Source organism: Triticum dicoccoides, chromosome 5A, assembly GCF_002162155.2.
Source record: "Triticum dicoccoides isolate Atlit2015 ecotype Zavitan chromosome 5A, WEW_v2.0, whole genome shotgun sequence".
Lineage (NCBI taxonomy): Eukaryota > Viridiplantae > Streptophyta > Magnoliopsida > Poales > Poaceae > Triticum > Triticum dicoccoides.
In genome coordinates, this window is record NC_041388.1 from 548,961,378 (window position 1) to 548,984,812 (window position 23,435).

At 43.8% G+C, this 23,435-nt stretch overlaps 1 protein-coding gene, 1 long non-coding RNA gene, 1 other non-coding gene and 1 pseudogene across 9 annotated transcripts; 3 read left to right on the forward strand and 1 right to left on the reverse strand.

The window, feature by feature from the left end:
* Positions 1 to 2,605: 2,605 nt before the first annotated feature.
* Positions 2,606 to 5,061, forward strand: LOC119302698. Its single transcript, XM_037579743.1, has 5 exons — positions 2,606 to 2,887; positions 3,362 to 3,480; positions 3,756 to 3,813; positions 3,924 to 4,001; positions 4,676 to 5,061. The coding sequence occupies exons 1-5, from the start codon at positions 2,755 to 2,757 to the stop codon at positions 4,867 to 4,869; spliced, it is 582 nt and encodes a 193-aa protein (XP_037435640.1). The 5' UTR covers positions 2,606 to 2,754; the 3' UTR covers positions 4,870 to 5,061.
* A 196-nt stretch (positions 5,062 to 5,257) lies between these two features.
* Positions 5,258 to 5,330, reverse strand: TRNAA-AGC. The gene has a single exon. It is a non-coding gene; the product is annotated as a tRNA-Ala (tRNA).
* A 1,865-nt stretch (positions 5,331 to 7,195) lies between these two features.
* On the forward strand, positions 7,196 to 12,402 carry LOC119302699 (annotated as a pseudogene).
* A 677-nt stretch (positions 12,403 to 13,079) lies between these two features.
* Positions 13,080 to 19,788, forward strand: LOC119302700. Of its 7 annotated transcripts, none has more exons than XR_005147701.1 (9): positions 13,080 to 13,465; positions 13,727 to 13,884; positions 14,610 to 14,669; positions 16,137 to 16,323; positions 16,556 to 16,641; positions 17,424 to 17,457; positions 18,017 to 18,171; positions 18,394 to 19,322; positions 19,454 to 19,788. It is a non-coding gene; the product is annotated as an uncharacterized LOC119302700 (long non-coding RNA). The 7 variants fall into 7 exon arrangements; XR_005147697.1 differs by having other exon boundaries at positions 13,084 to 13,465; positions 18,397 to 19,322; XR_005147698.1 differs by having other exon boundaries at positions 13,084 to 13,465; positions 16,169 to 16,323; positions 18,397 to 19,322.
* The last annotated feature ends 3,647 nt before the right edge of the window (positions 19,789 to 23,435 follow it).

Sequence of the window (23,435 nt, forward strand, 5' to 3'; positions counted from 1 at the left end):
CGAAACCTGGAACACTTAGCATAAGATTAGACCAACAAAGGGTTGTCATCATCATCCAAAACACAAAGTAGGGAAATGTCCTTACAACCTCTTCATCAACACCGAGCACACTAACCAACTAAGTCGCTTTCATGCTCAAATTTACTAAATTCTTTTTTTTTATTCAGTTCAACCAAGCATTATATTTATGTTAAAATGTATTCGTTAAAATATTGTTTGTTAAAAAACACTTCTTTTCCTAGGTTAACTAGGGGCTCTTAAAATTTATAGAGTTGTTTTATAATAATTGTTTTCTTCTAAGTCGTTGCAAAGTCTTTTTCTGCCACTCCTTTCTTGACTCGAGTGTATGATCAATAGCCGGATAGCCTGGCTTCTCTCTAAAGCCGCTCGAGTTTAGTTTGCTAAACTAGCCTCAGAGAAACACTCCGCCTTCGCGGTAAGGAGAATGAAGCTGAAGGCTGACCTACTTGAAGTTTAGAGATCAGATGTGTCGTATTAAAGCACGATAGAAGCAGAAAAAAAATTAGACCAATTTTTGATTGACACCAAAAACTTGATTTAAATTAGGCATAAAATTTGTATGTGAGTTTTTTGTTTTCTGAGTTTGTGACACTTTTAACCTATTTGTGTGTCTCTAGCATAACTCTCGCAGTACAAACGATGGACATCTTTAAAGCATTGGCAATATCAACGGGAACTGTAGCTAGTGCCGAACCCACCAGAAGCCGAGGTATTACATGGTGTCCTCAGCAAAACATTCTCGGATATTGCTTTATATGCATCGGTTTTGAATTGTGTCTTCGGTCAATAGTTAGGTTGTCTGTCTCCTGTGCTTGCCTCCTACGTTCCGCTTTGTTTGGCTAGGTGTGCAAAGGGAGAACCATTGTGATTGTACTTCCGATTTAACTAGTCAAGTACCTCAGTGGAGCGAACCAACCTGTGGTTGGATGGTTAGAGGGACTATGGTATCCCCAGTCCATCAGGGTTCAAATCCTGGTGCTCGCATTTATTCTTGGATTTATTTCAGGATTTCTGCCGATGCGCATTTAGTGGGAGGAGACGTTCCCGTCGATGACGAGGTGCCTACGGTGACTTTGTAAATTTCAAGATGATATGCCGGCTCAGTCTTTCGGTGATGCTCATAGGGGTAGGGTGTGCGTGTGCACGTTCATAGGGGTGAGTGTATGCGTGTGTATATGAGCGCTTGTGTCTGTACTGATGTTAAAAAAAGTACCTCAGTGGAGAAAGCCAAAAACTGACTGTCACAATGAGCGCACACTAGTCAGCGATCCGATAACTGTGTCAAACTATAGATCTATAGAGGTTACCTCGTGGGTCTTTCATAAAATTGGCCGAAGTGTTAATGGCTTCCTCGGCATCACTAGTAATTAGCCTCCGAACTTTAAGTTCTATGACTAAGGGCCCGTTGGAAGTCATCCGGCTCCGCGCTTCATAAACTCCAGGCGCAGAGCTGAGCCGGACGTTATAGCTATGAGAAGCTGGCTTCGAGAAGTCCCAACGGGTCGTAGTGTATTTTTCGAGGAGTTAGCGAAGCTGGGAAATCGGTACTCCAGGAAATCTTCTAAAACGCGGAGTTCACTCAAATTACAAGGAGTGCCACCGCCAAGTCAAGGAAAACGTTTTGATTAGTCTCTCTCCTCCCTTCTTTCCTCGCTCGTGCTTATTCCTCGAACAGAAAGAGGTGTCTCCTACCTTTTTGGGCCGCCAGCCTGCCTCCAAGCCGGCCCAGTGTGGCACTACACAGGCCAACAACGGTTGCCAGCCCAAGGTGACGAGAGAGAAGCTGATTTCGCTGCCGAACGCACATGAATCGCTGCGTGGAGCGAGAAGCCAGGTCGAGAAGCTGAATCTTCGGAGTTGATAGAGTTGGGAGAGGTTCCGAACAGGCCCTAAGTGAAAGTTCCTGCGTAGCATCTACAAAGGGGTAGGCGGGTTGCAAGTGGTGGTGATACAGCAACGCTTAGAAAAAGGTCTCAACTCACCTTTTCCCAAGCTCCCAATGGCAAGTGGTAGAGCAGCCCTTATAAAGTGGTCTCAACTCGGATCCGGCTTGTATGCTCCCTCCTCATGCTCCCATCCGTGCTCCCACCTCATCCTACGGCTGTCTTTTTTCCTTTTTTTCTAATCTAATCATCTCCCCCCTGATTTTAAGGGGGTGGGGCCGGGCCTTATTTTGTTTCAATCAAATCAAGCCACATATGCGGGAGCACGGATGGGCGCACAAGCGGGGAGCAGGCAAGTCTCGTCCGTCTCAACTCTCCTCAACTAGTAAGATGGTACTAAACTTCCCACCACCTGTCATATCCCACATGGGCTCAAAATTAACCAGAAATCATTGTTCATATGGGCCTAAAGCCCGTCTATGATTCAACGAAAGGAACACACACAAAATAATTTTTTTAAAGACACACAAAAAGATTGGTTTTTTTAAGATTTCGAATTATGTCTTCGGTCAATAGTTAGGTTGTCTGGCTCCCGTGCGCCTCCCTCCTTCCTCCTTCAAAAAGATTGGTAGAACAACACACACGAAAAGGTTGCTAGCAAGAAAAATAAATAAATAAAGAGAAACTTATCCATCCAGCGTCGTCGCCGAGCGGGCCGGGGCCCACTTAGAACACCACCTGCGGAGTCGCTCGTCACTTCGTCGCCGTCTCCGTCTCCGTCGTCTCTCCCCCTTTCCACGCCCCTCCAGAAGCCACCCTGCCGCTGCCGCTCCGATCCAACCGACCCCTCATGGCCTTCGCCAGCTCGCTCCTGCCCGCGCCGGCCTCCGGCGTCCGCGCGAGCCACGCCCCGGAGCTCGCCTTCCCGCCGGTCAACAGGAAGGGCGGCGTCTCGCTGCGGCGCCGGGGAGCCCGGCACGGAGGTATATGTCTACGCTTCAACCAACTCGTGCTCAAACTGTTCTCACTGGAATCGGCCTGAGATTTATACGCTAATTGCTAGGCCGTGGCTTCGTGCTGTCACTATGTGTGCTAAGATTAGTTCTTTCGCCCCTAAAAAAAGATTAGTTCCTTCGCTCTGATTTGAAGTCGGCTTGCCAGTGATGATTTTGCTTCGATGTTAGAATGTTGAGTGCCTCACTAATCCTACTTATACTTCTGCTGGTACCTGAATCCTGCCAATGTAGTAGCCTTCGTTTGCTGCACCCAAGTTAGTGGATTCCTCTTACCAGGGAAAATTGTGGTGATTGTCATCAAACTGAAAACTAACAGCACCTGTAGAGAAAAATTAAGGAACATCCTTATTTTTTATTTATGTTTGAAAGAGGTACGATGCCAGAGCTGGTTGAATTGGGGCCTACCATTTGATGATTGTTTGCGACTTTGTTTGTAACCAGTCAGGGCTGAAGTGAATGAATCTGCAAGTGCTTTAGCGATTGATGCTCTCTCCCAAGTTAAGCATGTTCTACTTCCGATCACTGACCGCAACCCTTACCTTTCGGAAGGCACAAGACAGGTCTGTTTCCTTTTTCAGATTTACTAGTTAGTTTGTGTTTCATTGGTAAAGCATCATATACACTGCATTGATAATTTAGAGGACTCGAAACATTGTGGCCAATTTCCAGGGCAGTTTTATTTTTCCCATTAGTCACACCATAGTTTTATAATCTTCGAATGAAGGATTCTTAGCTGGTCTTTTTTCTTTCATGGAGTGCAACATTTGTTCCTTTTAACTTGAGTTCGGATACACTGGAAATAGTGGCTTACCCATAATGGCTGATGATGTAACAGGCTGCAGCAACAACCACTTCTCTAGCCAAGAAGTATGGAGCAAACATTACAGTAGTTGGTATGATCTCAATTCCTTTATAACATTACCTTTTCTGTGCTTAAGCTATTGCGCATATTCGTTTACATAGCTTAAATTCCGCTGCACTCTAATTCTACTCTTCATTTCAGTTATTGATGATAAGCCAAAGGAGTCATTCCCAGAGCATGATACTCAAATGTCAAGCATTAGATGGCATCTTTCTGAAGGTTAGAACCATTACATTTATTTCTTTTGATTTAACGATCCTCCCCTTATCAAGTACAGTACATGAGTTTTTGTACACGATAAATTGCATTTGCCTACTAGTTCAATCTTATTATAAGAAATGTGGTTTCATTTTTGGTAAAAATAAGCAAATAACTATATGTAAATTGAACACTTAATCAACAAAGTGGAGCTCCTACTACAACGATAGAAAAGCAATAGTATGACATCACTCCCAATCCGTGGCCAGTGATGAGGTTTTGTATTTTCTTTCGCGTTCTGATTGCCTTCCTGAACTTGTATGGTCTGTAGTTAGTGTTATAACCTTTTGCTTCTTATTTTTCGTTTGTAAGAGAACTTTGATGTTGTAACACCTGGTTTCATTTGATAATGGAACCAGGGATTGTAGTTATCCCCCTGAAGATCTAGAAAAATGTTATGATATCAGTCAAATCTACTCGGTGAAGGAGCACTCTGTGTAGCTGTATGGTTCTTACTGTAATATTAAAAACATTGCATACCGTTTTGGGAAAAAGGAAAAGAGTCTAACTACATATTACAGACCCAATATTGAGAAATAACCTCACCAAGGGTTATCAGTGTTTTGTATTGCCGCTTGTTTCCGAGTGATGCCATTTCCGAACAGTCGTGCTGATATATTTGTGCTTCTGTGCAGGTGGATTTACAGAGTTTGGGTTGATGGAGCGCCTTGGAGAAGGAAAGAAGCCAACAGCTATCATCGCAGAGGTCGCAGATGATTTGGAGTTAGACCTGGTCGTCCTTAGCATGGAGGCAATCCACTCAAAGCAAGTCGATGGGAATTTACTGGCTGAGTTCATCCCCTGCCCCATTCTGATGCTTCCCCTCTAATAATGTGCTGAGTTTTCCATCTGCTGCTTTTTGGTTTTTTTTTGTCAACTATTTCATGGATATGATGATGCACTTCGGGTTAGCTAATTGTTATACCTTGTTGACTCTGCTGTCCTGGTAGATTTGTGATCATGTGAATATTCAAAAGAACAATAAGAGTGGTTCCTTTGTGAAATTTGCTATTCTCTTGCATAATCCTGTCATGTGAATGCATATGCTGGCTTGTTTCTTTAACATATTTTTTGACAGCCGTCTCATTGCATACGCTGTTACTTTGGCTGGAAAAGGATGTGCAATTGTAATAGCAAAATAAAGATTTTGCTGTAAAAAAAAGTGGAGTGCGTTACAAAGAAACAACCAAATGGACTGGGAAAAAGGATAAAGAAAATGGAGATGCGGGGTATCGATCCCCGTACCTCTCGCATGCTAAGCGAGCGCTCTACCATCTGAGCTACATCCCCTTTTGCGCCTGAACCTCAGATTGTAAGTAATCATTGAAGCGTATTACCGCAACAGATGCCGCCACACAAACTACTCCCTCCGTCGACAAGTATTTTGGAACGGAAGGAATACATCGTAAAATTATTCATGCAACTAGAAATTGTCACAGAGAAATCTTTGTCAGCAGCGTCAAAGAAACCGCGACCATTTCCTTTGTGTAGGAAAAGATGAACGCAGAGAGTTAGGCCAACTTTCGTATAAATTTTACGACTTCATCTGCGTTGTGTGCTGTTTACTCGGTGCTCTACTTGTTCAGAGTCAACCCAACGGAAAATCAAAGAAGTACATAATTAGTTTGAACCAGATCTTGTCCAAAGTTAGACCAATTTACGGCTACATTGATCCAGTCAAATTGGTAAAAGTTGCATCAAGTTAATAATAGATCGTCTCTAGCCAACCTTCCCTATAAATTGGCAGCAAGTTTACTGGTACATTACTCCCTGCCAAGTTTGAAGGAGAAAAGTTGGGACCAAGTTAAGAGTGCATTAATTATTAGTTCTACCACATTCTTGAGATGAATTTGAGACAAGTAATGTTGGCCCAGACGACTCTGAAGTTGTTGTTGTGCTATGGAGGCGCATGTGCCTGCGCGAATTCTCTTATTTTCGATCGTTGTGGGTGTGGTTGCTAATCCAGGGATCAACGTTGTGTTGTTTGTCTTCTTGATATTGTATCGTCCGCAAGGCAATGCACGCGCTGCTTGACCCTTCTTTTGTGAATAATAATGAAACACCTCTCCATGGTGTAGAAAAACAGGCAATTCTAGCCACCATCACATGGCGATTCCCTCAAACTTGTGATGTAGAGTTCCACTGAGTGCCAACCACACCATGGCCCAAGCCACCATTATGGTTTTGTGGTCAACGATATTGCTCTCCCGCGTATGAAATTGTAAATTACTCCCTATGTTCTGAATTATAAGATGTTCTGTGTTTTTTTTTGAATCGGATGTATATAGATGTATTTTGATGTGTTTGTTCATAGTGTATACATGTAGTTCATATCAAAATATTCAAAACATCTTATAAGCCGGAACGGAGGAAGAACCTCCGAGGGGTAGGAATGCCCTTTTGCTTGGTAATACTAGGCTACAAACTTGAAAAATATTTTAGGTAATAAAATAGGGTAAATGATCAAGATGGTAAAGTAAAGATGGGTGTTTGATCAATTGAAAAGTAAAGAAGGACATATGATCAAGAATCAAACCAAAACTGAAAAATGCGTTTCGCATCTTGCGCTGTAGTGAGCATGGGTAAAGAAAATACAATATTTTGACGTGTCAACAAAATGTACGTGTGCATGTAATTTGTGTGCCTATATTTTTTCTGTATATAATACTCTCTTTGTTCACAAATATAAGATGTTCTAGGTTTTTTGTGAATCGGATGTTCATAGACACAAATGTATTTGTTCACTCATTTCAGTTCATATGTAGGTTATATTAAAATATTTAAAAAATCTTATATTTGTGAATGGAGGGAGTACATGTCCTGGGTACAAAAAAAAATGTATATGGATCTGAAAATAGCAAAGCTACATCTTGCTATTATAAATCTACAAATTTGGTTTTTAGTCTGCAAGTTAAAGTACTCCCTGTATCTATTAAAAAAAATTACATATATGTATATCTATATTCACATGTGAATTTTTCATAACTTAAAAGTTTTATGAAAGAAATTACTAAATATAATTATGGATTCTCACTTTATCCCGAACTTCAAATCGGCGCACTTCAATAAAAATAAACACAGGCCTAAAAAAACACAAGGCGATAAAATAAATCGCCCATTGGGGATGTGGGGCCAACCGCGGTTAATCGGGCCACTTTCCCCTCCCCTTCTGTCCCAACCCGCCGCCTCTTCCTCCATGTTCCGGCATGTCGCCGGCCATCTTCCCCACCGCACCCACGTCCTCACCCGACTCCATCTGCCGCCAGGATCCGCACGTTTGGAGATGGCTCGCCGCAAGACGAGACTAGTCGTCGTGATGGCACGGAAGCGGCGCGGCCTCAGGTGGGAGGAGGGGGCGCCCCTCTGCCGCTCCTCACCGGCGGCACTGGTGGCTGCATTTCGCCGCTAGGTGACCTTCTCCTCACACCTATTGGTTGCCGCAGCAAGTTTAAGTGATTCCAGCGGCCTGGTCAATCTACGGCCATTTTGGTGAGTCTCTTCAGTTAGTGAATTAGCCGGTTAGTACTAGTACGTATCTGATAGAAGAACTATTCAGAGGGGTTTCTAAAATTTTGAGCTAGTAGATATCAGGCGAGGATTATTGTTGCCAGGACGGGAATGCATCGAGTTCTAACAAAACAATGAAGGCCACAAAGTGAAAGTCCATGTAAATCACCACAAATCAATCATATATGCAACAATCAGATAATTTTGTAGGCCTTAGTAACAAGATAAAGACCTTCTGTTGGTACTTTGAATGGGATTGCTTACTCTCTCCTCTTAGTAATGCTCTATAGGATGAAAAGGAGGCACAGTCACTACCTCTGGAAGTCAGTTCAAACCACCTTCTGCCATAGCCCAACTAATGACACTTCTAGATGCACATTTCCTCTGTTTGAACAGCATTAAGTGGTATTCACCATCAGCATAGCTAGCCGTGGAAGAAATGGCATTTTCAGTGTCCATGTCAAACACAAAAAGTTTCCACAAAAAGAGAGACAGTTAAGTTCACTTGACCTGTTGACGCGCCAATTTATCCAAGAAAACCAAGTAATAGCTCATGTTCACATGACAAGCACGATATTTTCTGTTTCCGTTGAACGGGCTCAAAGCATGCACGAGCACACTCATGACAGAGAACCAGGCGCAATTATCTGAAACCGAGAGCCTTAGACCAGTAAACCGGATTTTTTGTCGCACATCGATCAACGTCGTCCCTATGCGGTTCCGTGTGGAAATTATGTAGCCAGGATGGAGTCAAGGTCTTCGCTGCCATGCCAATGAGAAGTAGCTGGACTTAAGTGGAGTCAAGGTCTTCGATGCAGAGGAGAATTAGCCGGACTTGGGTGGAGTCAAGGTCTTCGGCGCAGATGAGAAGCAAATGCGAAGGTGTGTGAGGCTGCCGTAAATGTGTTTATAAAACCCTGGACCACAAAGCAGCTGGGCAAACCCATCTCAGCTGGAGCTCACACACAGTGACACTAACACAGCTACTGGTAACACCAAGCAGAAATGGCCGGCCCACGCATTCTGCTCTCCGGACAGCAACCAGAGGTGCACCATTCTCTAAATGTCTTTCAACCATCACGCCTTTTCGCTTGTGTGCGTCAGACTTACGGGAGTAGTACATCCAGTTTATGTGATCTTTTTCCATCTATGCATGCAGCCATAGTACATATATAGCCAGTGAGATCGACCATGGTGAACTCCACGGTGCCCCCACCGCTGCCGCTTCGCCTGATTCTCTCGCTTGCCCTGCTACTGCTGCTTCTCCTTACTTCCAAGCAAGCCGAGGGCCGCACCACACACCGAGGCACTTCGCTGAGGGCCCAAGCCGCGGCACTTCTCCACTGGAAATCATCTGTCAAGTACTCCTCGAAGCACCAGCTAGGAACCTGGAGAGACGACGGCATGTACCCATGCAACTGGACCGGCATCACCTGCGGCGACACCCGGTCACGCGGAGGAACCATGGTGAAGGTCATCAGAGGAATTGCCCTTGGCGGTGCCGGTGTTGTAGGGCAGCTGGACGCCCTGAAATTCCAGTCGCTCCCTTACCTCATCAACCTCGACCTCAGCGACAATCATCATCTCTCTGGTGCCATCCCACCTGCCATCGGTTCTCTTTCCATGCTTTCCACCCTCAACTTCTCTGGTGATCAGCTTAGTGGGCACATACCTGCAACAATCTGCAACCTTGGGAGGCTTGCACATCTGGACCTCTCCAGCAACAATCTCGCTGGCCAAATCCCTCCTGCCTTCGGTAATCTCTCAAGACTTGCTTTTCTCTATCTACCTGGCAATAGGCTCTCAGGTAGCGTCCCATGGAACCTAGGACAGCTTCAGAACATGAGAGAGATGGATTTGAGCTGGAATATCCTTTCTGGCCAAATACCTTCCTCCTTTGCAAACCTGAGGAACCTCAACGCTCTTGGTCTTTCTGATAATCGTCTGTCAGGACCCATACCTGAAGAGCTAGGACAAGTCCAAACCCTACAAGTGCTATACTTGCAAAAAAACAGGCTGAACGGTGCTATTCCGCCCTCCCTTGGAAACCTCACAATGCTCACATTCTTGTACCTATATCGGAACCAGCACACTGGTCAGATCCCGGTAGAGCTAGGGACGCTCTCGAGCTTGATTGAATTTGATTTGTCAGAGAACCATTTGACCGGCACTGTTCCCTTTTGTGTTGCTGGAAATCTTACTTCACTGGCCTATTTTTCTCTTTGGGGTAACCACATAACCAAATCCATCCCTCATGAGTTCGGAAATCTCGTGAATCTAGAAATCCTTGACCTCTCTGAAAATTTCATAGTTGGACCAGTGCCGTCAAGTATTGGGAACATGTCTTCACTTAGACAAATAGTAATACATACCAATAATCTCTCAGGAGAAATGCCGAATGAGCTTGGAAATTTGGCATACTTGGAATCACTGTCATCCCACGAAAACCAATTGTCCGGCCCAATCCCTCAAAGTTTTGGAAAATTGGCGAGCATGACAGAAATGCGACTATTCACCAATCAGCTCCCCTTTGCCTTTGACACTCTCCAACCTTACCAATTTGGTCCTGGTTTTGCTGGCTGACAAACAGCTGACAGGACACTTGCCAGAGTTGTGCCAAAGTAAAAAGCTACAAGATTTCCAAAATTTTGATAATAATCTGGATGGTCCTGTCCCAAAAGGTTTGAGGGATTGCAGTTCACTAATATCCCTTGGAATTGACAAAAATCAGATCGAGGGAGACATAACTAAATCATTTGGGGTGTATCCGCATCTCAATGACATTAGTTTATCTTCAAACAAATTTGTAGGGCGGCTCTCGCCAAAATGGGGCTTGTGTCAAAACTTGACAAGTGTTGATTTTGGACACAACATGATAGAAGGCAGTATACCATCTGATCTTGGGGAGCTAAAAAATCTTGCAATTCTCGATATGCGTTTCAATAGGTTGACTAGTGAAATACCACCGGAAATTGGCAAGTTAAGCAGCCTCTATTGGATGGATCTAGGAAGCAATCGACTATCTGGCGAGATCCCTAAGCAAATCGGCCAACTTAGTAATCTTGAGATTCTTGATTTCTCAAGCAACCAGTTAAGTGGTAAAATACCAGAAGAGATCGGTAATTGTTTGAAACTGCAGTCATTACATATGAATAACAACAGCCTTAGTGAAAGTCTTCCTGGTAGTTTGGGCCATTTAGCTTCCCTTCAAAGCATGCTTGATCTTAGTATGAATAGTCTCAGTGGACCGATACCATCGGAACTCAGCAAACTTGAGATGCTGATGTTTGTGAACTTCTCACACAATCAATTCAGTGGTGGCATCCCCATCTCCATCGCAAGCATGCAAAGCATAACAGTATTTGATGTATCATACAACTTCCTAGAAGGCTCTGTCCCAAATGGTATTCACAATGCATCAGCTGAATGGTTTCTCCACAACAAAGGCCTCTGTGGAAACCTTGTTGGCCTGTCTCCTTGTGATTTGCAACTTGCAGATCATAGTCGGAAACATCAAAAGATTATACTACCAGTGGGTCTTCCTATGTTTGTCGCTACTATTTCAATAGTAGCAGGTGTAGTTGCCCTTTTGATCTGTCGCAAGAAAGCATCTAAAAGTACTGATGATGTGAGCAAAGGGGGTGTTTTCTCTGTATGGAGCTTTGATGGCAGAATGGCATTTGAGGATATTATGAATGCAACTGAAAATTTTGATGAGAAGCACTGCGTTGGAGAAGGATCATAAGGTAGTGTTTATAAGGCAGAACTTCAAGATGAACAAGTGGTTTCTGTAAAGAAACTCCATGCAGGCGATGAGTAGGCACATGATGAAGAAATATTCCAGCATGAGATTGAAATGTTAACAAAAGTTCGCCAACACAGCATCGTCAAGTTGTATGGCTATTGTTCTCATCCACGGTACAGGTTCCTTGTATGCCAATTCATAGAGAGAGGAAATCTAGCTTCTATCTTAAGCAATGAAGAACTAGCATCCCAGTTCCACTGGGAAAGGAGGATAGCTCTAATAAGAGATGTGGCTCAAGCCATCACTTACCTCCATCATGATGTTCACCCACCCATAATTCATAGGGACATCACAAGCAGAAACATCTTATTAGATGCTGACTACAAAGCATTTGTCTCGGATTTTGGTATTGCAAGAATGTTAAAACCCGATTCTTCGAATTGGAGCGCACTAGCGGGGACCTATGGCTACATTGCACCTGGTATGTTTATTCGGTACAATACTGTATTCTCTAGTAAGTTGTGTTCGATAGAATGCACTGATGCATACGCCTAACTAACCCTATTCTGCTGTGTTGGATGCAGAATGTGCATACACTTCTCTAGTCACGGAGAAATGTGATGTATATAGCTTTGGTGTTGTAGTGCTTGAGGTGTTGATGGGCAAACATCCAGGAGACGTGCAAAATTTTCTTTCTTCACTTGGTGATGACCAGTTGCATCTGGAAGAAACTTTGGACAAACAACTTCCAAAACCCGAAGCTGAGGAGGCAGAAGACTTGAGACGGTGTATATTTGTGGCGTTTGAGTGCCTAATTCCTTCCCCCAAAGAAAGGCCAACTATGCTGAAAGTTTATCGAGATCTTTCAATCTGAAGTTATTACGTATGGAGTACTTGTTAAATGCTTGCAGATGTATCATTTTAGTCTTGTTCGGTTCAGAACAAACTTGGACTACTTTAGCTGTCCAAGCATCTATCTGCAAACCAAATAAATAGTGTTATATCTGTTGGGCATCATAGAATATATGGGTCACAATATTGCACTGTATAATTGTTCTTCCGGTGATCATACAGATCATGGATCAACCTTACGATCGTATTTGGAAGGAGGCTTGAAGTGATGATACTTGTCTCATTATGTTCTCTCTTAACTTCTGTTAGCCCCTAACCTTCCTTCATTTTTACCACTGCTAACTATGTGGGATCTTTAAAAATTGAGTTGGAAATTCTAAGATGCACTTGGTATGTAAGAAAATGAGGGCGGGGTGAACCAATTAATTTCAAAGAATATTGCCATCCTGTTGTGCCTCAAGATAGGCAGACAAGTATCGATGGACTGCAAATGAGTGGATAGCATGGTGGACCAGGATGAGGTCAGTAGAGATGTCACTTAATCGTCCTTGAATAAACTAGAATGTTACAGTGTCTCTTAATCCTTCTTACTATTCAGTGGTAACACTGAAATACTGGCAATATCACTAACTTCTAGTCTGAACTTTTATTGCCCTAGTATCGCGTAAGATACATACCGGGAGGAACCCAGCCTCCTCATAGTTTAGCGCTTCCTGGCCGTCGGATCTGGTCCTTGATGTGTTCTCATCCGCCTGATCACGAGATGAGCAGATATAGTCCGTTAGATCGAGGCGAGTCACTGTAGATCGAAACAGTGTCAAAACTTCGTGCCACCGCTTGTAATTATCAGATCTCACCGAGGGCAAAGCTGGGATTTTTCATGGGCCCGCGGAAACGTGTTGGTGGCTGATTGGCCTGCGGATCGATGAGGCGAGGGGGAGCGACCAATCCCCAACTCGACCTCCCTCGATCTCCCGTACACCCTACCATCGTGCCGCTGCCGTCGCTGCCGCTCGCGTCGGCCCCCGTCCCGGACCTCATGCTGCCCGGCGCCTCCTCCCCGCGCCGATGACCTCCCCTTGCTCCGCCTCTTCTTCCTGTCCGGCTAGAACCACGGCGCACGGCCTCTCACGCTCGCTCGCGACCCTCAGCCATGGCTACGGTTTCAGCCTAGGCAGCGCCTTCGCCGCCGGCGCGGCTCCGGTGGATTCTGACGGATCCTCTCCGTCTCCTCCCTCGCCCCCACGCGTGGTTCTGCTTCCCACTGGCCACGAGGTGCAGCCTTGCAGGGGCGCATTGGGCTGGGCCTCCTCTGCTTCCGGTGAGTTCACCCTCCTCCTTTCCGATCCGCTCTGGCTCTCACCCTCTCCTCTTCTTCCTTTTCTCTCAGATTTGGTGCAGCAGATGCTGTGGGGTTCAGTGCTTTATAGATATGTCTCTGTACATTGGCATGATATCTAAGACAAGTCTGAGGCCATAGGATTGTCATCATGTGTGTTATTTAGTTATACAAAATGTCTTATGCTGTCTATTTCTACTTTGCATTGTTTGCCTAATCTGCTAATTGTTCGGTGATGTGTAGGTGAACAGTTCACTGAGATTGTTGGAAGTCCTTGTTACAGGCTCCAGATGTGTACATTGGCATGATATCTAAGAGAAACTATGGCCAAGAGGTTGATGTTTGGAGTGCAGGAGTGATTCTTTACATCCTTCTTTGTGGTGTCCCTCCATTCTGGGCAGGTCAGTTTTGTACCTGGAAATGGTCAATTGTTTTGGTGGCATCAGTCAACTACATTAAACATGCATGGATACTAAAAGTGGACAGTGCTGCTTCTAAACGGATGTTGCCATTGACAAGGTTACTAATATAACTTGGTGTCATCGCAGGCTGTGTAGTTTACACTCTACATCAGTTTATCTAGCTGTTTACAGCTCACTCTGATCTAATTAGATAAATCTTGAACATAAGCCATCTACTGTTGATGTTCTGATGCACAAGGCATGACCTAATCAGATAAATCTTAAACATAAGCCTCCTACTGTTGATGTCCCATTGGACAAGGCAGATATATCCTTCTTTCATCTTATATTTCTTCGCAAATGCCACCCACCCCTTGGTAATGGACTTCAGTTCGCTCAACCGCCGAACCTTTAACCTGACATCAAAGTCAAATGGCTTCGCTTCACCCTCTAGCTGAAGGCAGATGGGTCTTTTTCTTTCTTTTGCGTGTGGGAAACTACACACCTTAGTATATTCCTTGCACAAGACCTACTCATAAAAGCACAAATTCACAGATTCAGATCAATGGTTGATTCAAAGGAAATAGTCCATATACTTCTAAGAGGTAGTGCAATTTTTTAGACGAGCAATCAGCACCGCGCTGCAATGCAATGCAAAAGTCGGTCTTGAAATTTCATTGCAAAATCAACCACAAATAATCTTTCTCTATAAATTATCTATCCAGGTCGTCGGCACATCTTATAACTCCACTGGATCTTTTTGTTAACAAGCAGCTAGACCCAAGGTACTAATGTCCAATTGCTCGATCATTTTGATATTTAGTCTCTCAAGAGTTCTTTTCATAGTTTATTATTCTTCAAGTTCCACTTTCATCTTACTCAGTCGTGTCCAAATGACTTTTCTATAAATTATTCTAAAACAAGGTGTGTTGCTGCTATGCTCCGATGTATACCTACGTGGTTTTTGCTTCTTATTTTTCGAGCGTGTGTGTATGATGATGTTGGTTTGTTGACATGGCGCGTGGTCCGGTTGCGGCTCATGCTCAAGCCATGGTGTTGGGTTGGTAGGTGGTCGTGGGCGTGGCCGCAGGCGGTCTGCTGGTCGTCATGGACGAGCCACTGGCTGTGGAGGTTCTAATATAGGGCGTGCTCCTGTTTCTGATCATGTCGCTGCTTGCCGGGTGCCTGCCGCTGGAGATGAGCCTCGTGACAGGCGTAGGGGTGTGAGTTGGTGCGTGCCTGCTGCTGGAGCTGAGCCTATCGCCAGGCGCAGGCGTGGCGCTCGGCAGGTGCCTGCTGCTGGGCATGGCGCCATACCTCGCTCAAGTGGTAGGGGTGTTCGTGGCCGTGTCCCTGGTCGTGGTGCTGATCCTGGGCATGCAGCCGCTGCTATACATGTGCATGTCCTTGGTCGTCCTGCTGATCCTGGGCACGACGCCGCTTCTGTGCATAGAAAATTCATTTCTGCTGTCAACCATCTTGGAATTGACAGTAAGAACTTACCAGTACCTCCCTTCTCTGTTTCTACTTTTTTCTGGAGTAACTTTGTTACTCACTATTCTTTCATGTTTATGCAAAAGGTGTGCCGAAAAGGATACTTGAGCTCATGAATGTTGAGAAACTCACTAGGGAAGATGTTGCAAGTCATCAACACGCAAGCCACTTAATTAACTTTCTTGTAGTTATCATCAGATCAGTACCGTGTGCGTTCCATACTTGCCGAGCTTTATATGTACTGCAGCCAGCAGCTAGGCATTCAGAGATAATACTTAGAAAAAGTTATAACTAAGAGTTAACTTTTGCTGTGTGTGGCTGTACGCATTATATATTCTGCAACTTCTATTATGTTTTTTTTTGAGAAAACGCAAGGGACCTTTGCGTTTCATTTCATTGAGAAGGGAGTGGAAATGATACATGTTTCTAGCAACAAGAAAAAGTGACATGCCATATCTATGGATCTTACTCCATGGGGGTTTCACAAGGAAATGAGTTTCTTGCATTCTCATGTTAAAAAGAATTATAAAGAAACCAAGCAGAATATGATGTCAAAGTTTTAAGTTATTATTGGGTTCGTCCACCAATGAAGGTTTGCCGAAAGTTATCAACTTCTGCTTTGTATCATGCATTTCTGTTTGTGCAAGAAATCCAATTGGAATTTGTCTGTTGTCGTTCGCATGTACTTTCTTTTGTTGCTTATATATATATATCAACCACTTACTTATATTGTCTCTAAATCATTTTCGACGACTCAGGTTGACCACACTATTGTGATATTCTTGGCCAGGGTCACTTTATATCATGTTGGACCATCTTGAAATTCGTAGAGACTTTTATCGTCGAAGGATGTACTCACAGAACAAAATGAATGGACTGTGCTTTTCTACACTTTTGTCCATAGCAGTGGGATATGTTTTCTGCAGTGCACGGCTACACTCTAATGTATGTTTCCTGCACTGTGCGGCTACCCTCTAATGCACTACTCAACCTTCAGTCTCTTTTTGTACAAATGACTTGATCTAATTATTATGAATGACCTGTGAGTGTGTTGCTTTCTATATAAATGACTTGCTCTATTTCTGATCTATCAGACTCTGTGTTTTTGGTCTATTCGTTTTTGCCAAACTTATGAGTCGAGCTTTGAGCTACTCTGAAATTTCTTGGATCTGTTCAGGTCGCGATGGCTGGCGAAGAGATCTAGGTTCATGGCTCGCTAGGTTCAGCCGTTCCACTAACAGCTGTCTCCGAGCACTTGCACAGGTCAGCTGATATACGTCACATCCCCTCTCTGGCTTTACTGGATGCTGCAAATATATGATCAGTGTGAATCTGCAATTTTTATAATCAAAGGAAGTACTCACAGATGTAAACACTAATATAGGGTTTGTAGATGCTTACAGATAGCAGTAAATAAGTAGTACAGTGTGATGATTTAAACTCTGTTTTTATATGACCTTCATATAGTTAATTGATGTGTTGTCACTATTGCTGCTGCATGATTTGTTCAGAGAAACTTACTGAATGATAACCAGACTCACCTTTGCATCTGTTTTTGTCGGAAAAACTTGAATTGTTTTCTGAACTTGCACGAAATATGTTCATGTTTGTGTTCCAATTGGAAGCAATATTTTTTTGGTAACTGCTATTTGATTCCAGATTATCTGTGTTTTTAAGTAGTACATGTTCATGCTTGCATATCAGTGGGAGGCCAAAAAAATTTCTGTTAAAGTACTGCAAGATAACCAGACTCACCTTTGCATATACATTTTGTTCAAAAAAATGAATCATGCACCGGACTTGCACTAATTATGTTCATGTTTCTGTTTCCGTGGGAAGCAAAATTCATTTCTGTTAAATTAATGCAAGGTAACCAGACCCACCTTTGCATATATATTTTAGTTGAAAGACAATTGAACCATATATGCTGGGTGCCGATAAAGTTATCTATTGGTTCCTTCTGTTGCTTTATTCAGCTTCTATTGGTTGTGTTTCTCACTAAAACTAACTTATGTTGAGTTTCTATTGGTTGTGTCTCTTTCCAGGTTGAGTTGAGCATATGTATACCTACCTTAGTCGGTGAGGTTTCTCTACCTTCACTCTGTGACTCAGATTGATTTCTTTTCTAGGCTTTTACTATATAATGTGTCTTTACTATTGTTGCATGTCTCTAATTGTTTATGTTGCTGAAAGCACAACCGCTAATACTATGTTGTTGATAGATAGAAGATTTTAGAAGCGCATTGTTTTAGAATTAAGAACTTTATGTCTCTGATATGGAAGTATGTACTCGCTCCATTTCTTTTTAGTCCACATATAAGGTTTGGTCAAAGTCAAGCTTTGTGCAGTTTGACTAATTTTATATTAAAAAATATAAACATTCACAATATGAAATCAATATTATCAGATGCACCATGAGACGTATTTTCATACTTTATAGTTTTAGTATTGTAGATGTTCGTATTTTTTATATAAATTTGGTCAAACTTTGTGTAGTTTGACTTTTACCAAATCTTATATGTGGAGTAAAAAGAAACGGAGGGAGTATTATGTTGTTGTTGCCAAGATCTAGCATTCTAATTGTTGATCATTTTCTAGAAAATAAGATCCCATGGTTATTTGTGTTGTGACTTTGCAGGCGAAAATAATTATGTGTGGTTTCATGGACTCTTACCTTATTGATGGGCACCATGCAGAGCTTGAGGAGATGTAGGCCAGCGTGCCACCTCTTTCGCTTTTCAAGTGATCGCTGAGCCGCCTTCTTTACTTCAGTGGCTTCTTGTGTCACCATAGGTTTGTGATTCTTATCTGTTGCCCATTGTAGGCCATGTAGAATACTAAGATAAAATAATTTTCATTTTATCTTTTATATTCTTTTATGTTAAAGAGGCTACACTGTATCCAGATCGCTGTATATTATCCAGAGTGATTCTCCTTCATATAGACTAAATTATTTTCTCCCTGTCCATGAGACGCACTATTTGAATAGTTTGCCTAACACAACATGCCCTTTAGCAGATCCGTGTGTCACAACATGCAAGCAAATCAAATGAAGGACTGTGGACAAAGTTATATATCAAGCAAATTGAATGAAGGCGTGTGGACAAAGTTATATATCCAATAGTCAACCATGTAGTTTACTATCGCGCAGTATGAAAAACAGTGTAAATAAGTTACCTGAGACTAATACTATGGCCTGCTTTTGGTTTCTATCATACTAAACCTTGCTTAGGTATTTCATGTCACATTGTATAACAAATGCGCCGATGGCATGTAGATAGGGCCATCTTTTAGATATTTTATGGGGTGATTACTGCTGTGAGTATCTACCATCACCTTCTCTTTGAGTTATATCATATATATTTCCATCCTGGGGTATATTGAGTAATATCAGATGTTAATTGAAAAAGAGCTATATCAGGGGTTTGATCATTGAGTTTTTTTTGATTAATTCCTTGATACATTTTCATGTTGATATAGTCTCTCCATTTCCATCCTTAATAGACACACGCATGTGGGAGTAGGGTTTCGGCAAGTAGCACCTCTTTGATTAAGTTGTCCCGTTACATGTGCTAAACTTGCTATCCTACTAATGCATCATGTGGCTTGTCTTCACTGCTTGGTCATATCGGTTGGACTGGCACCCTCGCGCCAAGGCGCGTTGCCGATCTAGTGTATCAGATACTCTGAGAAAATCCATGCGAGGAGAACACACTCTACGCTTCTCCTCTTGCCAAGTGCAACCGTGGAGGGAGGATGTACGGCAAGCAGTAGAGTTTCAGCCACCCCAAAACACGGAAGAAAAGGAATCGACACACTGAACTTTCCCGCAAAGCAAACACGGGATGCGGTGTGATTTGGAAATCCTTTACGACAAGATTGCCTAGCTTTAAAAGCAATAGGCATTGATCTCCACTATGTGCTGGGCTACAACAAGCATATTGGTGAGCCACAGTATTCCTATCTCTGGATATGTGAAGAAACTTTCTTTTCAATGGTCGATGTGTGAAGAACCTGAGTTTTCAGAGTGGTTGTTCTAGCAAAGAGAGTTGCTAACCGGCTTCTAATTTCCCAGTGCCCAGGACAGAGGAAAACTGCTGCTTTTGGCAGAGTGAGATTGTCCACCAAGAAAGTGATTGGCCTGTTGGTAACCTGAGATGCAGTTGCAGCAGCAACTTGAAGCTCCATGGCCTCTGCTTGCAATGGTGATGAACTGATGATGCAGCACTACCAGCTGCAGAGATCTGGAGTGGAGTTGCTTGTATTCTTTTCCCCAAGTCAAGTGGCATCCCAGTATACCCTGCATCCTGTAATTAAAAAAAATCTGATTTGATTGTAGAACCTTGCTTTGAAATACTTTCAGATTCTTGATTTAGCTGAAAGCCTTGCCTAATGGACGGACCTGTTTCATCTGTGCAAGATGCTAATGCCATGTGGAGTGTTTGTTTTTCTGCCAAAAGAGCGATCATTCCTGGACTTCAATAAACACTATAAGAAATTCATTATGTTGTTCAAAGAAGCCTGAGGAGGTGTATAATTGAGAATACCCTGGATAATATCAGGAATTGTGCCAAAGGTCTGAACAAAATATCCAGTTTTTATTTTATATCAAGGTTCGGAGAACCAAGCTGCTTTGGCAATGTGCAAGTAAAGAATAATTGCAGGTCGGTTTCTTCCAGATTACATCTTGAGAAATGTTTTTTGATGCGAGAAGAATCATCCTCTAAGCAAAATTTTGGATGGAACAGAAAAGCTGTTCAACTCACAGAGGTACGTACCATGTAAATCTTGCAAACAAATCCTGTAGGCATTTTTACAAGCGCACTTCCCTGAAGGATTAAGTTTGCAGCAGAGCAGAGGAATAGGGAGTCAGATCTTTGCTTTGGCTCATGTAACTAGGGACTCTGGCTATACTTCTTAAGTACTGAGCCGAGTTAACGAGCATGTTGAGTTCTACCCAGAAGAACAGCCGAGTCAACGAGCACGTTGCCCTCTGTACTCCAAGGAAACACAAATGTCCTCAGATTATAGCGAGATTATGTACAGTAAGCTTGCTCCACCTTACGTCCACGCAAGCTGAAGACCGCGCTTCGCCTCCAGCTGCAGCAGAAGCATGTCGCGATACTTCACTGAGGCCTCTCCCAGTGCACGAGTGCTTAGATGACGGCACTTTTCTGAGATCCCAGACCCTAATGATTACTTAAGGAAAGCAATATGGGCAAGGAAACAAATAACACAACCTGATCTTTTTCGAGGCAACAGTTACTAGCAGATATTAAGAAAAATAAAAAGGGAGGAGTAATTTACAATGCCAAGAAAAAAAATGTGAAAGGAAACATCGTGTTAAAAGGAGCCAACTTGCATATGTGAAGATTCAGGTCAAAAAGCCTATGCGCAGTTGTGGACATCCGTATCTCACGCCTGCTCTATTACCTGAGGGGTGTACACTAAGAAATCGATGTGAAACCGCCTCCTGAAATTGAGTGAAAACTTCCACATTTCATTGGCATACTGTCAAGTGCCTAGTAGCAACAGCCCACATCTTCTCACAAGCAACGTCAATGTGGCCTTTTGCTTTAACTAATCTTTATTTTGTGCTAAAGAGATAAAGAATGAGAAACTAACCTGGTGGCAAAGCTCCCCCTGTAAATACATTTTATCACTCTTAAGGTTCTTGGAAACCAGAACAACAAGCCCTCGCCTATTCAGTGGTCATCCTATACTTGGTATGGCTCGAGGAGATACCGAAGATAATTCAGTAACACTACCGGACTCGCGGGCTATGCCTACGGCCACGGGCCGTCGGCATAGGCCCCTAGGCCGTCGGCATAGATCTATGCCTACGGCTGCCGTCGGCATAGCCCCGTCGGCGTAGATGTCGTCAGCGTAGTCTTGTCAGACCGTCGGCATAGTATAGCCGTCGGCATAGGGGCCTATGCCGACGGCCTGACGTCAGCCGTCGGCATAGTATAGCCGTCGGCAGTGTTTTTCGTCTGACGGCAACGGACGGCGCCGTCAAAAGCGCTGACGAATCACGCAATGCCACGTCGCAGAGCTATGCCGACGGCAAAGCTGTCGGCATACCTCTGCCACGTGGCGACCCGTGGTGTCCCTGGTGGCAGGGCTAGGCATAGATGAATCTATGCCGACGGCTTTGCCGTCGGCATATCTCTGCCACGTGGCAGCTCCTGGTTTCTCCTGGCAGCAAGGCTATGCCTACGGCAAAGCCGTCGGCATAGATTTTCATATATGCCTACGGCTTTGCTGTAGGCATAGATGTGCCACGTGGCAAGCCCTGGTAACTCCTGGGCGTATATATGCCGACGGCTTTGCCGTAGGCATAGTTTTTTTTCCCTGTTTTCTCTTTTCCAATTCATTTGACAGCATTTCAAAACAGAACAATATGAAATTATGCAGAAATATGACAATTCATCATGTAAACATACTCAAGTTCATCTAAACATACTCAAGTTCACCATCATCATCTAAACATACTCAAGTTCATCACATCATCTAAAGATCATCACCGACGGAAGTTCATGAACATAAAAGTAGTGCAAGACATGAAACATGATAAAAGTAGGAATATGAAAGGCATGGCACGATGGCCACATGCACGGAATCATCAAGCAAGACCACCTCCGCCAAAACCACCACCTCCGCCATAACCACCACCACCTCCACCAAAACCGCCATCGCGACCACCACCACTCTGCCAGATCGGAGTGACTGGGGTCGACGGAGCAGGAGTCGAGCCACCGGTCCCCTACATGTTTCAGAAAAGATTCTAACGGTAAATATGATATGATAGTGTTTCATGAATGAGAACTAGTTTGCTAGTAGTTAGGCAAATGTACTAACCGGACCATCACTGCCTAGTGCCACCCATTCATCGAACGTGGGCACGTGTGGGGGTTCTCCCGCAGGTGGTGGTGGGGGTCCCATTTGTGGTGGATCCGTGCGGTTAGTCCAAGACGCCAACATAGCCTGAATGTTAGTTAAACAAGCAAACTAGAAGATCAGAAGGAATGAAAGTGCAAAAATTTAGCTTGGTTTTAAGAGGGCAAAACTAACCGTCATCATCTGACGGTTGTAATCATCGTTTGCCTTCACTCGTTTCAAGTACTCCCGCACCTCGAGATTCCTATGCTCGACAAACTCCTTATATGCCTACATAATTTAGGTTGTTTCTAAGTGAGCAATGCTGAAAATAAACTGAGAATGCTAGATAGAAAAAGATAAAGAGGGAGTACTTACAGCATGCTGGCGGGCTAAGGGAGTCTGTGAACGCCCCGTACTCTCTAACTGGCTCGGGTTGGTAGCCCGAAGCTGTGTGTACGAGATCGAAGGAGTGATCAAGCCGTCGAAACACAGATACCGACCATTCTTCTTCCCCTGGATGGCCACCACCGCCGTGTCGTCGATCTGAGACAGGGCGACCTCAGCAACAGGAACATCCGGATGCAACTCCTAATAGTGATGAATGTAAGACCCCAGGTGCTCCTCGGTCTTGCCGTAGTACTGGCTCTCGCCCTCCTTGCGATGACTCCGCTCGCGGGCCAGCTTCCACGACTCCATGTCTGAGAGCGGCCTCTTCAACTTGTCCTCCTACAACGTCAAATAGAAGTCAGCCATACATAAGAACATGACGTAAAGAAGAACAAAAATGCATCATGCACATAGATATACCTTCATGGCCTTGAAGCCCCAGTGGTTCCTGTTTCCTTGGTCGTGTGTCCCGTCGTCTCCACGGTTAGCCCGGGCCTTGATGCTCTTGGCAGCAAACTCTGCATCGGCGCCGAGCCACCTATCCACCAAACTCGGCCATCCGTCATGCCTTCCATAGCACCAACGAGGAACAACCTATGCAAATTTTGGAAGCATGACATGTGAGCACGAAACATATAGTTGACTGCTTGAAACAATGAAAAGTTAGTAATAGTTACCATCATGAACTGCTCCTTGCTCAAGGTAAGTCGTAGCTTCTGCGCTTGAGTTTTGGTCATCTTTTGGTGCAGGTAGTAGTGGTAGTACTGCGAGACGGCAACCCAGCGCAC

Bases quoted from the DNA above. Each gene is read 5' to 3' on its own strand.
- LOC119302698 (XM_037579743.1), top strand. From the start codon at position 2,755: ATGGCCTTCGCCAGCTCGCTCCTGCCCGCGCCGGCCTCCGGCGTCCGC. The intron at 3,481-3,755 runs GTCTGTTTCCTT...ATGATGTAACAG, and splicing joins TTTCGGAAGGCACAAGACAG to GCTGCAGCAACAACCACTTC. The intron at 4,002-4,675 runs GTTAGAACCATT...GCTTCTGTGCAG, and splicing joins TAGATGGCATCTTTCTGAAG to GTGGATTTACAGAGTTTGGG.